Source organism: Lipotes vexillifer, unplaced genomic scaffold, assembly GCF_000442215.2.
Source record: "Lipotes vexillifer unplaced genomic scaffold, Lipotes_vexillifer_v1.1 scaffold120, whole genome shotgun sequence".
In the NCBI taxonomy this organism is placed as follows: Eukaryota; Metazoa; Chordata; class Mammalia; order Artiodactyla; family Lipotidae; genus Lipotes; species Lipotes vexillifer.
This window is the reverse complement of record NW_006791240.1, coordinates 1786832-1799891: the sequence shown is the minus strand read 5'-3', so window position 1 is coordinate 1799891 and position 13060 is coordinate 1786832. Positions and strand designations below refer to the sequence as shown.

Here is a 13060-nt window from a genome sequence, read left to right as displayed (position 1 = left end):
AGTCATCTCTTTTTTATCTTTATTTGAAACAAGGTATGATATTTTCCTTTAATTTCTATTCGATGAATTAATAATAGATATGGGAAATGATGGTAGCCAGAAGTCCAGTGATAGTATAAAGCATATACTACAATAAAAAAATGTAAGTAATGAACATCCTCCTTAGAAATACATACATACAGATACACAAACACACACACAAAGAAATTGAGGGCCAACATCTAAACTGGACCCAAGACTAGTTTAGATTTTGACATATACATGCTGTGTAAGTGTTGTGAAAATCCCAGTTTTATGGGAATTAGTGTTAGATAAGATAAAGATAAGATAATATTTAGGAACACTAGATGTCCCTCAACTCCACTGCTATTTAATATACGTACATGGTATTAATATAGGAAAATCTGTTCTAAAATGGCGTCTTCATATCGTTGAGGAGAACTCATTATTTTAAAATCGGGTACAAATCTTATACCCATTATAGCCCTTCTTAAGCAATCATTTTATCAAAATAAGCACTGATGCTGCAGTGCCACAAATTTATGTTGAGACAGTTTATTGCAAATTATATCTTATATGATGAAAACTAAAAGTATAACAACATAGCAATAAAAACAGATAAATTTGTCACATCTAAATTTGCATTGTTTTATCAGCCTCATTTTATCTAAAATTATTTTCATTTGTTGATGTCTTTTATTTATATCCCATTTGTAATATGTAGTTTTGTTTAGAGTAATATAAGTAAATAAACTAGATTTTAATGCAATAGCTATTTTTAATAATTATAAAGAGTTATTAGTGTACCGATGGCCAAATGATATTTTTAATGGCCAAGTTCTATTTTGAAATTCAGATGAATATTTTTTTCAAACTCAGATAGTAATAATGTAATGAAAATTATTTTGTTAAATAAATTTATACTTAAGGCTAAAAATTATTATTTTGGGAACAGGTGCCGTGGATTCGGGGTCCTCCTCTTCTTCCTCCTCTTCTAGTTTTGTGAATGGTGCTACCAGCAAAAACCTTCCAGCTGTACAAACTGTTGCTCCAATGCCAGAAGATTCGGCTGAAAATATGAGGTATACATAACTATTTGTTTTTTTACTCCTTTTACTCCCTTCCTCTCACCTCAAAAATAGTGAAACAGTATACATTAAATACAAACATGTAGTTAAGAATTCTTAAGAATGTTTAATTATGTATTTTGTGATTATATCTCATAATTGCAATGTTTTGATATTTTTAGATATTCATTATATAAAAATCATTTATTATATTTCAGTCTAAACTGAGAGATCTTGAATGGTTTTCATGATCTGACTTTCCTGAGTTTATAATCCATTGTCATATCGCACATTACTGTTTCCTGTAAGGTAGAAACATGCAAACATGGCACCATGATAAAATTGGACATCTTTGGGGTGGTGAGTTTAAAATATAGACTTTCAAAATAAATCTGCAGTGATATATAACATATATAATTGGAAGTTGAATCACCAAACATTATCTTTTCTATCGCGATTAATAGATAAAAATGATTTGCAGTAGCATGTCAGAGAATTCCTAGAAGAGTTTGACCAAAATGCTTGGAGTTAAATTGCACATATACGTACACACAGTATGTGTGTGTGTTCACATTTTTAATTGAAATGTAAAAGCTCAATGAAAGAACGATGTTATGTTACTATCACTCAAGGCAAGAAATAGAACGTTACAGGTACCACAAAGCCCCCACCTTTTGCTCCTTTTTTTGCCACTATTCTTGCTCCTCTTCAAATTCATCACTCTGACTTAATACTAGATTAGTTTTGTCTTTTTTGAATTTTATATGAGTGGAGTTGCACAGTATGTATTCTTTTTGTCTCTGGCTACTTTTTCTCAACATTATGTTTATGAGATTTATCTGTATTGCCTGTAGCAATAGTTTTGTTCATGTTCATTCCTTAGTGGTTGTATACTACAATTTATTAATCTATTTTATTGATGATGGGCATTTGGAATTTTCCAGTTTGGGACTATTGCAAATAATGCTGCTATTTTACATAACAGTGCTGCTTGTACGTTACTCTTGGGTATACTACACATTTGTATGCATATCTGTTGGGTAAATAACTGAATGGAATTGCTGATTCATAGTGTTTGTGTATGTTCAATTTTACTAGATAATGCCAAATGTTTTCCAAAGTGGTTAATGCAAGTTTACTAACTCATTAGCAGCGTATGAGAGTGCCTAATTTTTTATATCTTTAACAATACTTAGTATTGTCACTTTTACATTTTAGCCATTTTGGTAGAAGTATAGTGGTATTTCATTGTAGTTTTAGTTTGTATTTTCCTGATAGTTAACAGGGTCGAGCACCTTCTTACATATTTATTGGTCTTTTGGTTTTCCTCTTTTGTGATTTCCCTGTTGGAATCTCTTACTCATTTTAAAACGTTGAGTTGTTTGTCTTCTTAATTTGTAAAGGCTCTTCTCTTTCTGCATTTTGAAAATGAGCCCTTTGATGATTATATGTTGTATATATATCTTCTCCCATTCTGTGGCTTTTCTTATTATCTATGTGATATGTTTTGATCAACAGAAGTTGTAAATTTTAATGAAACTCAATTTATCGAGTTTTTGTTTTTCAGTGCTTTTTGTGTTATAGATGAAATCTTTGCCTACATTTTCCCCATCTCATTCTCTGGCTGCTTTATTTGTGCTTTTTATATTTAGATACATAGTTCATCTGGAATTGAGTTTTGTGAATTTTATGAGGTAGGAGTACTATGGATGTCAAGATGACCCAGTGCCATTTATTTGAGAAACTCTTCTATCTCCCATGCTCTGCCACTTTTGTCACAAATCAAGTGTTCCTGTATACTGGATTCTGCTTTGGCACTCGATTCTACCCAATTTGTCTGTTTGTCTATCCTTGTGACATACTGTCATAATTAGCTTTAGGTTTAATAAGGATCAGTATCTGGATAAGTAATGTCTTCCCATCCTGTCCTTTTATTTTTTCCAAGGAAGCCTAAGCTATTCTTGATGCTTTGCATTTCCATTTAAATTTTAGAATCAGTTTATCAGTATCCATATTGAAAACAACTTGCTGGGATTTTAGCAAGGAATGGAATTTATAGATCTGTTGCAACTGGAGTTATATTTCATCTGTAGATCTCTTTCAATATTGTGACTTCCAAACTATGAACAGCTTCTATTCCTTCCATTTCTTTAGTTTTAAAAAAAAAATTTTCCAGTAATGATTTTTAGATTTTTATGTAGAAGTCTTATGTTTCTTATATGATATATTCTTATAATTTAAGTATTTTGTGTTTGTATCTTCGTTTCTCTAGTTTCCAAAATAAATTTATTGAGATCATTTGTTTATGTTGTTTAAGCTCAATTTAAAAATACTCAATTTGAGTGTACATTTTAACGAGTTTTGAACAGTTTATATGCCCATACAACCACTACCACAGTGAAGATGTAGAATATATTTATCACTCCATATAGTTCCCTATGCCCCATTTATAATTTACCCCATCCTTCCCCAGGCAAACATTTATATGCTTTTTAATATCATAATTTAAATTTGTCTTTTCTAGGATTTCACATAGATGGAATCATATAGAATACACTTTCTTGTGCCTACCTTCTTTCACTCAGATTTTGAGATTCATTCATGTCTTTTTGTTTATGAGTAGTCCATTCCTTTTTTTTCTGTGGAACGCAGGCCTCTCACTGTTGTGGCCTCTCCCGTTGCGGAGGCTCGGCGTCCATGGCTCACGGGCCCAGCCGCTCCGCGGCATGTGGGATCTTCCCGGACGGGGGCACGAACCCGTGTCCCCTGCATCGGCAGGCGGACTCTCAACCACTGAGCCATCAGGGAAACCCAGTCCATTCCTTTTTATTCTTGAGTATTATTCTGTTATATGGCTATCCCACTGTTTATTTATCTCTTCACTTGTTAATAGACATCTGGGTTTTTTCCAGGTTGGGGCTATTATAAATAAAGATTCTATGGACATTTGAATACAACTGTATTGTAGACATATGATCTTGGATAAATAGGAGTAAAATAACTGGTTGAATAGGAAGTATAGGCTTATCTTTATAAGAAACTACTGAGCTGTTTTGCAAAGCAGTTGTATCATTTTATATTCCTTTCAACAATGTGTAAAGTTCCATTTGTTCCATATTTTTGTCAACACTTGGCATTCTCAGTCTTTTTAAGACTTTATAATTTAAGACTTTTCTGGGTAATCATATCTCATTTGGATTTATTTTCCATTTTCCTAATGATTAAAGGTGATGAGGTTTTTCTTTTTTCCGATATGTGAATGGACCGTTGAAATCTTTTGCTATTTTTTTAAAAAGTAGGGTTGTTTTCTTGTGAAATGTCACCATTCTTTATGTATCCTGATTATATGTCCTGTGTCAGATATTCCATCTGTGGCTTATATTTTCATTTTGTTAAAATTATTTAGAACAGGAAGTTTCTAATTTTGACCAAGTCCATCGTTTCAAAAAAATCTTTTCTTTTATGGTTTGTGCCTTTGTATCTTAAGAAATCTTTACCTAGCTGAAAGTCATGAAGATATTCTCGTATATTTTCTTCTAAAAGTTTTGTAGTTTTAGCTTTTATGATTAGGTCTATGATCCATTTTCACTTAATTTTTGTGTGTGTGTGGTGAGGTAAAGTTTCAGTTTTGTTTTAATCCATATGGATATCAGTGTTTCAGCACCACTGAATTACCTTGGCACATTGGTATAAAATCAATTGGCTGTCTATGCGTGAACCTATTGCTGGACTCCATAGTACTTCATGATCTATATGGCTGTCCTTATGCCAGTAGCCCACTTTACTACTATAGCTTATAGAATATCCTGAAATCAGGTAGTATAAGTCCTCTAACTCTGTTCTTTTTACCGTTGCTTTGACTTTTCTAGATTGTTTGCATTTTCTTATATGTTTTAGAATGGGCTTGCCAATTTCTAAAAAAAAAAAAAAATCCTGTTGAAATGTTAATTAGGATTGTGTTGAATATTTATTTAAATTTAGCTAAATATTTGTTTAAATTTATTTAAATTTAGCTAAATTTAAATTATAGCTTTCATTGTAAAGGTCTTATACTTAGTTTTGTCTTTTTTTTAATTAGTTTTTCATGTCTTTGATGATATTCTAAATTTAGCTAAATTTAAATTATAGCTTTCATTGTAAAGGTCTTATACTTAGTTTTGTCTTTTTTTTTAATTAGTTTTTCATGTCTTTGATGATATTCTAAATTAAAATTTTTACTTTAAATTTCCAATTTTGAGTTAGAAGCCAAATAAAAAAGGATAAATACTATATGTTTCCATTTATATAAAATGATAGAAAATGCAAGTAAATTTTCTTAACAGAGAGCAAATTGATGACTGCCTTGTTAATTATATCTCAATAGGACTGAAAACAAAAAAGAAAGATTTTGTGTGTTGGTAGTATATAGAAAGACAACTGACTTTTGTACACTGATTTTACGTCTTGCAATTTTGCTTAATCCACTTAAATTTTAGTAGTCTTTGTTAGATTGTTTAGACTTTTCTCAACTCAATATTATCTGTAATTTCCTTATTATTTTCTGTGTGAAAGATAATGTCACTTGTAGCTTTAGTGTTATTTATTCTTGTAGCTTTGAGATTTCACCAGTGGAGCCATCTCTGCCTGAAATTTTTTTTTTTACTGGGGAGATTTTACAAATTAAATTCTTTCATTGGATAAGTGACTATTCAGATTTTCTGTTTTCTTTTTGCATCAGTGTTGGTCATTTGTGACTTCTAGGAATTTAGTCATTTTATCTAAGTTATTGAATTATTGCCATAAAATTTTTCATAATTTTATTATTATATTATTGTTTTAAAACACTTGTAGGATCTCTAATGATGTTTCCTCTTTCATTCCTGATTTTGTAGTTTATGCCTTTTCTCATTTTAGCATTATTAGAGTACCTATTGACTTTTCAATATTATAATTTTCCCCCCAGAAATTAGACATTAAATTCATTAATTTTTTTTCTGTCTCTATTACATCAAATTCCACTCTCTTTATTTCCCTTTAGTTATTTTAGGTTTACTTACTTTTCTTTTTCTAGATTTTTAGGGTGGAAACTTAGATCAGGAGTCTATAAACTACAGCCCAGGGACCAAATCTGCCTGCCATCATAAACTTTATATATAAACTTTGTGTAAATGAACTTTTATTGGAGTACAGTCACATCGTTTGTTTATATATTGCCTGTGACTGCTTTCACGTTACAATGGCAAAGTAGTTGCAACAGAGATAGTATGCCCTAAAATCTTAAAATATTTAGTATCTTACCCTTTACAGAAAACATTTGCCAATTCCTTGCTTAGATCTTTGATTTTAGATTTCTTCTTTTCTATTACGAGCATTTAAAGCCATAACTTCCACTAAGCTCTGTTTTAGCTGTATTTCAGAAATTTAATGTTTTAATTTTCATACAATATTTTTTCTAAGTTTCTCTATGATTTCTTCTTTAACTTCTAAGTGTTTCAGAGGTGACTTTGGAGATTGACCTTTCTCAGTATAATGCCATGAGATCCATCCAAGTGTTGTGTGTATTAATGGGTCCTTTTGTATTTCTGAATATTATTTCATGGTATGGATGTACGACAGTTTGTTTAACCATTCACCCACTAAAAGACATTCAGGTTTTTTTCCATTTTTGGCTAGTACCAAAAAAGCTACAATAAACATTTGTTTTTATGTGAACATACATTTTCATTTCTCTGGGATAAGTGCCTAGAGTGAGATTACTGGGCTAATATGGTAAGTACCTATTTAGTGTTATAAAAAACTCCCACCAGCAATGTATGAATAGTCCAGTTTATCTTCATTTCACTAGCATTTGGCATTGTCTTTTTTTTTTTTTTTTTAAGGCCATTCTGGTAGGTATGTAGTGATATCTCATTGTGGTCTTAATTTGTATTTTCCTAATGGATGATTCTGAACATCTTTTTGTGTGCTTATTTTCCATTAGTGTGTTCTCTTCAGCGAAATATCTGTTTATATCTTCTGCCCATTTTATAATTAGATTGCTTTATCACTTTTGAGCCTTAAGCATTCAGTATTCTAAGTACAAGACCTTTTTCAAAACTGTTGTTTCCAAGTATTTGCTCCCAGACTATAGCTCGTGTGTTTCGTCCTCTTAATAAAGTCTTTGGCCAAGGAAACTTTGCATTTTTATTGTAGTCTAGCTTATGATGTCATGTCTAAGAACTCTTCACCTCACCTTAAGTACTGAAGATTTTCTCCTGTGTCTTCTATAAAGTTCTCTGGTTTTAAGTAGTAGTTTTAGTTTTAAGTCGGGGTCCCATTTTGAGCTAATTTATATGTAAGGTGTGAGGTTTATGTCCAGGTTTATATTTTTTCCTGTGAATGTCCATTTGTTGCAGCACCATTTGTTCGAAAGACCATTCTTCCTCATGAAGCATTTTTAAGATCTTTTAAGGCAGATCTAGGGTGGCCTTTATTCTTGGGCTAATTTTGCCACTTAGAAAGTGTGCTGGATTTCTCCTGAATGCTCAGTGTATCTAAGGAGGTCCCTCCTTTTTGGCCAGAGGGAACGCAGACAATTCTAGACCTGTGTGAGATGTAGAAGATGCCTGTTATGACTCCTCCATAATTGTTCTTTCCTCAGAAGTTGTTTTACTCTAACCTTGGGAGCTTTCAGGCATCCCATACCTAGATTGTTACTCAGCCAAAGATTACTGTGCTCTCCATACACCTTCCTCTTGCATACTATGCCCTCCAAATTCTATTCACCTTTGCCTCGTTGAACTACAGTTTTAATCTTGTCAACTGAGAAAGGTTGCTGGATTCTGTATCTGCACTAATATGGGAAATACCTCCATGTAGGAAATCTGGGTGATGGTGGGACTCACCTCATTTGTTTCTCTTTCCTCAGGATTTTGTACCCCACATTTTGTATGAAAATAGTTGTTCTCCACATTTTGTAAAATTTTCTAGTTGTTAGCATGGGAGGTAATTGTAGACCATCTTAACCCTTTCAAGGTGAAAAGTGGAATTTGATACTTATGTTTCCTAATTTATCTATAATTCTTTCTAACTAAGCATGTATGGACAGTCATTTGATCCATGAATGTTGGCAGTTTTACATTATACAAATACTTACACCTTTTTATTTCTTTCTCCTGACTTATAGTGTCACCTAGTACCTCCAATACAGTTTTCTATAGAAGCAGTTAGAAAAGGCATTCTTTTCTTCATCTCAAATGAAAAGCTTTGGACATTTCATCATTAATTATGATGTCTCCTGTCTATTTAATAAAGATACTTTTTATCAAATTTAAGAATTCTCTTGTGTTTATAATTAACCAAGTTACCATCATTATGGGTATAGAATTTTATCTCTAAAGAGAGGGTAAGTCATGGAGATGACCATGCGGTTTTCCTCCTTTTTCTGCTAACATGGTCTGTGATATTGACTTTTAATTTTAAAAATGCTAAACAAACCTTTAATTCCTGAAAGAAATCCAACTTCTTTGTGATGTAAAATCTGTTTTACCTTTTGAAGAGCTTATGTAAGATTGGTATTTTTTATTTGTTTTTCTTTGTTTTCTAAAATATTTGGTAGAGTTCACAAGCAAAGACATCTGATCCTAGATTTCCTTTTTGGGGAAAGTTTTTAAGTTAAAATGTTACAAGTATCCCCAGATTTTCAGTTTTTGTCCTGTGTAAGTTTTGGTAGATTCTCTTGGCATAATGTAGTTCATATTATTTTTAACATTCATATAATCTGTAAGAAAGTCCCTCCTTTTTATTCTTTTTTTTGAATAAATTTATTTATTTTATTTATTTATTTTTGGCTGCATTGGGTCTTCACTGCTACACGTGGGCTTTCCCTAGTTGCAGCGAGTGGGGGCTACTCTTCGTTGCGGTGCACGTGCTTCTCATTGCGGCAACTTCTCTTGTTGAGGAACATGGGCTCTAGGCACACGGGCTTCAGTAGTTGTGGCTCGCGGGCTTCAAAGCGCAGGCTTAGTAGTTGTGGTGCATGGGCTTAGTTGCTCCGCAGCATGTGGGATCTTCCCGGACCAGGGCTCGAGCCCTTGTCCCCTGCATTGGCAGGCAGATTCTTAACCACTGTGCCACCAGGGAAGCCCCCTCCTTTTTATTCTTGATGCTTATTATGAGCTTGTTTCTGCTTTCCTTCCTTGCTTCCAAGTCTTGGCAGTGATTAATCAATTTTATTCATATTGCCATTAAGAACATTCACTAGAGAGAAATAACAAGAAACTGTTAGGTTGAAGTTTATACCTTATTATCTTTTCCTTAGTGCAGTGGATCTTAAACATCAGTATGCAACAGAGTTACATGGGAGGCCTGTTAAAACACATTGCTGAGCCAATATGTAGTTCTAGTTCAAGACTGAAGGCCTGAGAATCAGGAAAATTGATGGTATAAGTTCCAGTATGGAAGCTGGGAGGCTCAAGACCCCAGAAGAGCTGATGTTTCAGTTGAGTCTGAAGGCCAGCAAAGACCAACTATCAAGTAGAAGGGGTTTTCTCTTATCTAGCCTTTTGTTCTATTCACGTCTTCAGTTGAATGGATGAACACACACACATTAGGGAGGACAGTCTGCTTTATTCAGTCTACCCATTCAAATTGTAATCTCATCCAGAAACACCCTAACAGACACACCCAGAATAATATTTAATCAAATGTCAGGGCTCCCTGTGGTCCAGTCAAGTTGACACATAAAATTAACCATTACATGAAGTGATCTTGGTGTGCTGGCTCTAAGAATACACTATGAGAAATAGTGTTTTAAGTAATCGTCTTCTAGATTGCAACATTAATTCCTGATTTATATAAGTCCTCTTCCCAGACAATGTATGGATCTCAGTGTAGCTTAACTTCATCTACTACAAATTTGGCAAACACACTTATACATATGTGTATGCATGTGTGTGTGTGTGTGTGTGTGTGTGTGTGTGTGTGTGTGCACATATAAAATTGTAAATGCAAGGGCTTCCCTGGTGGCACAGTGGTTGAGAGTCAGCCTGCCGATGCAGGGGGCACGGGTTAGTGCCCCGGTCCGGGAAGATCCCACATGCTGTGGAGCGGCTGGGCCCTTGAGCCGTGGCCGCTGAGCCTGCACATCCGCAGCCTGTGCTCTGCAATGGGAGAGGCCACACAGTGAGAGGCCTGTGTACTGAAAACAAAAAAATTGTAAATGCAACAAGAGAATATAATTGCTATTTTATTGGTCAACATATTTAGATTTATCCAAATTTTTATCATTTACTTTTGCTCATCATTCCTTTTTGAATATCTGACTTCCATGTGCTATCATTTTCTTTCTTCTTAAAGAACACCCCCTTTAGTATTTCATTTAGTGCAGGCCTGAGACTCCTGAATTCCCTCACTTCTTTTTAACTAAAAATCTTTGAAATTCACCTCTATTTTTGAGGGATATTTTGAACGAAAGTAGAGTCTAGGTTGGAAGCTATTTCCTTTTAATGCTTTAAAGATATTAATGGGAAATTCTTAGCCATTACCCCTTCTAATATTGCTTCAGAATCATTCTATTCTTTCTCTGGGATTTGAATTACACATATATTAGATATTTTCTGTATTTCTCATCTACCTATCTATTTCTCTCTCTCCATTATTCCAGTATTTCTTTTTAACCTTAGTCCACTTTACTAATTCTCTTTTTAACTGTTTCTAATCTTCTGCATTCTTAATTTTAATTTTTGTGTAAGTACTAGAATTTCCATTTGATTTTTTATAGGTTAATATTCTCTTCCAGTTTCCTATAGTGTCTTTAATTTTCATGTATGTATATATATATGATAATAGTTGCAGCCATGGATTTTTATGTATTTTTTCTCTAATGGATTATTTATAGTTTTATTCCTACAAATTACTTTGAATCTGTAAACCCCTCTAAATGAGATTTCCTTAATATAGATAAAAACTAATATATGATTGTGTTTTTTAAACTAAACTCCTGTGTTTTAAGTCATATTGTTTTAATCCAGGCACTAGAGCTGTAGAAATTCATCTAAAGCATTATTATATCCTTTGAATGTTTAGTTTTCCTATCATTGGTCATTTTGTTAGAGTGGTTGATAAATTTCCCAAGTTGCAACCATAATTGTGTTCATGGAAATCAGTAATTCTCTTTCTTAAAAAAATTTGTACTTACTATCAAGAAAAATAGCCAAATTCAAAATAGCATCATAAGCATAGTTAGTGTGACTGAAGAGAATGAAAAAGAATAAAGTGGGGAGAGAAGAATGAGTAGCTTAAGAGAATGCATTTCAGCCTAGAGTTGACAAACTCTATATTTAGGTCCCAAGAATGTTCTAAAATATTAAGAAGTTATAAACAGATTATTGAGATTATAACCCTCACACTAGACTATGTAGGGCAAATTCCCCATCAAGTCTACATTTGTATTATTTCTCTGCACAAAATGTCTTAGACTAAGTGAATGTTTTTTGAATAAATGAAAACTTCCAAATGAAAAATTAGTACTTGGTGTTTTCCCTAAATTAAGTGAAATACACTAGTTGTTTTAGAAAATAATTTGCCAAAGGACCTTGTTTTATTTCTGGTAGCTATAGGTTCCTTCCGCTTTTAAAATGAAAATTACATTCAAAAGAAAGAATAATTTATTTATTTTTATAAGCTATAAGGTCAAAGAGTTCTCCCTTATTAAGATTTTTAAAAATTTTTAACATGTTAACAGATACGTTTTTCATGTGCCTTGGGACTGGGAAAAAATAGTTTTACACTGTGTATTTATCTGAGATGAGAATTGAAATAACAATATAGGCACAATATATCTTTAAAAAAATTTTTTTTAGTAATTGGTGGTCATCTGCCAGGTGATAGAGGAGGGAGGGTATAAAGCTAAAATTTATGTTTATATCATTTCCTTTGAGAATTTAAATTGTGTAAGAATGAAGATAACATACTTTACACAATGTTTACTTTAAAACACATTATGACGAATCTATATGTCCATTTTCTTCACTATGAAAAAGTGATGATGCAACTTTTCCACTTAGAATATTTTGTTTTTGCTTGATAGAGAAATCTGGCAGTATTATTTGATAATAATCTCCTGTATTTAAAACCTTTAATCTCTTGCTGGGTAAAATGTTACACATTTTTCCCCCTTTATTAGAATATTTAAATTATGGTTGCAGAATGATTTATAAGAGCATCATTTAATGTTCTGTTAACATTTTGTAAGAAAATAGCTGCAAAATAGCTGCAAAAAGTCTTATAGGGTGAATCCCCTATAGGGATTCACTCACTGAGAAATATCTGTTTTTGTCCATTACCCTTAAGTAAAGGTAATTAATACACATTTACATACACACATGTAATTAGTTGTGTAGATTAATCAGTTTCTATTTGATGTTTAATTTAATCACCAAGAACAGTACTTTTGCAATTCTGAAGCCTCTAAATTATTTTACAGAAACCTGTAAAATATGCAAAAAAAATCTTAAACTAGGGAAAATGTTTCTGACTTCAATTAGATAATAGTATATTATGATCCAATAGTATAACTATGATGTGAACCTCTATAAATCTAGAATTTTTCTAAAGTAATTTTACTCAGTTAATCTTAAGTAAAAATAAATATTCATGCTTCACTCAGAATTCAGGTGCAAAAACAGTAGTAATTATATCTAGATTTTTCTCCTCTTCATAGGTTCTCTTTTACCATTCTCACTTACCTTTTCTTGGTAGAGAGGATTACTTTAGCTGAGAAGCTTTATCAAACATGATCCTGGAGATTAGAAAGAATGAATGAAATAATGGATCTAAAAAAGAAGTTCTGTCTATATTCTCTAAAATTCAGAGATAACTCATTCTTATGATGATTATTCTGTGACTTCAGGTAGTCCTTCCTTTCCTAGCTGTTTTATTACAACTTAATAATAGTAAGTACTTTCATTAAAAGTTTTTCTCAGAAGGTGTTTCCTGGATAAGCAGTATCAGGCCACCTGAGAATCTTTTAGAAG

General features: G+C 32.6%; 1 protein-coding gene across 1 annotated transcript in view; it reads left to right on the top strand.

The window, feature by feature from the left end:
* NBEA (neurobeachin) overlaps positions 1–13060 on the top strand; it is a 640668-nt gene that overhangs the window by 255570 nt on the left and 372038 nt on the right. The window contains 1 exon segment of the mRNA XM_007464249.1: positions 956–1082. Within this exon segment, the coding sequence (XP_007464311.1) occupies positions 956–1082 (127 nt within the window).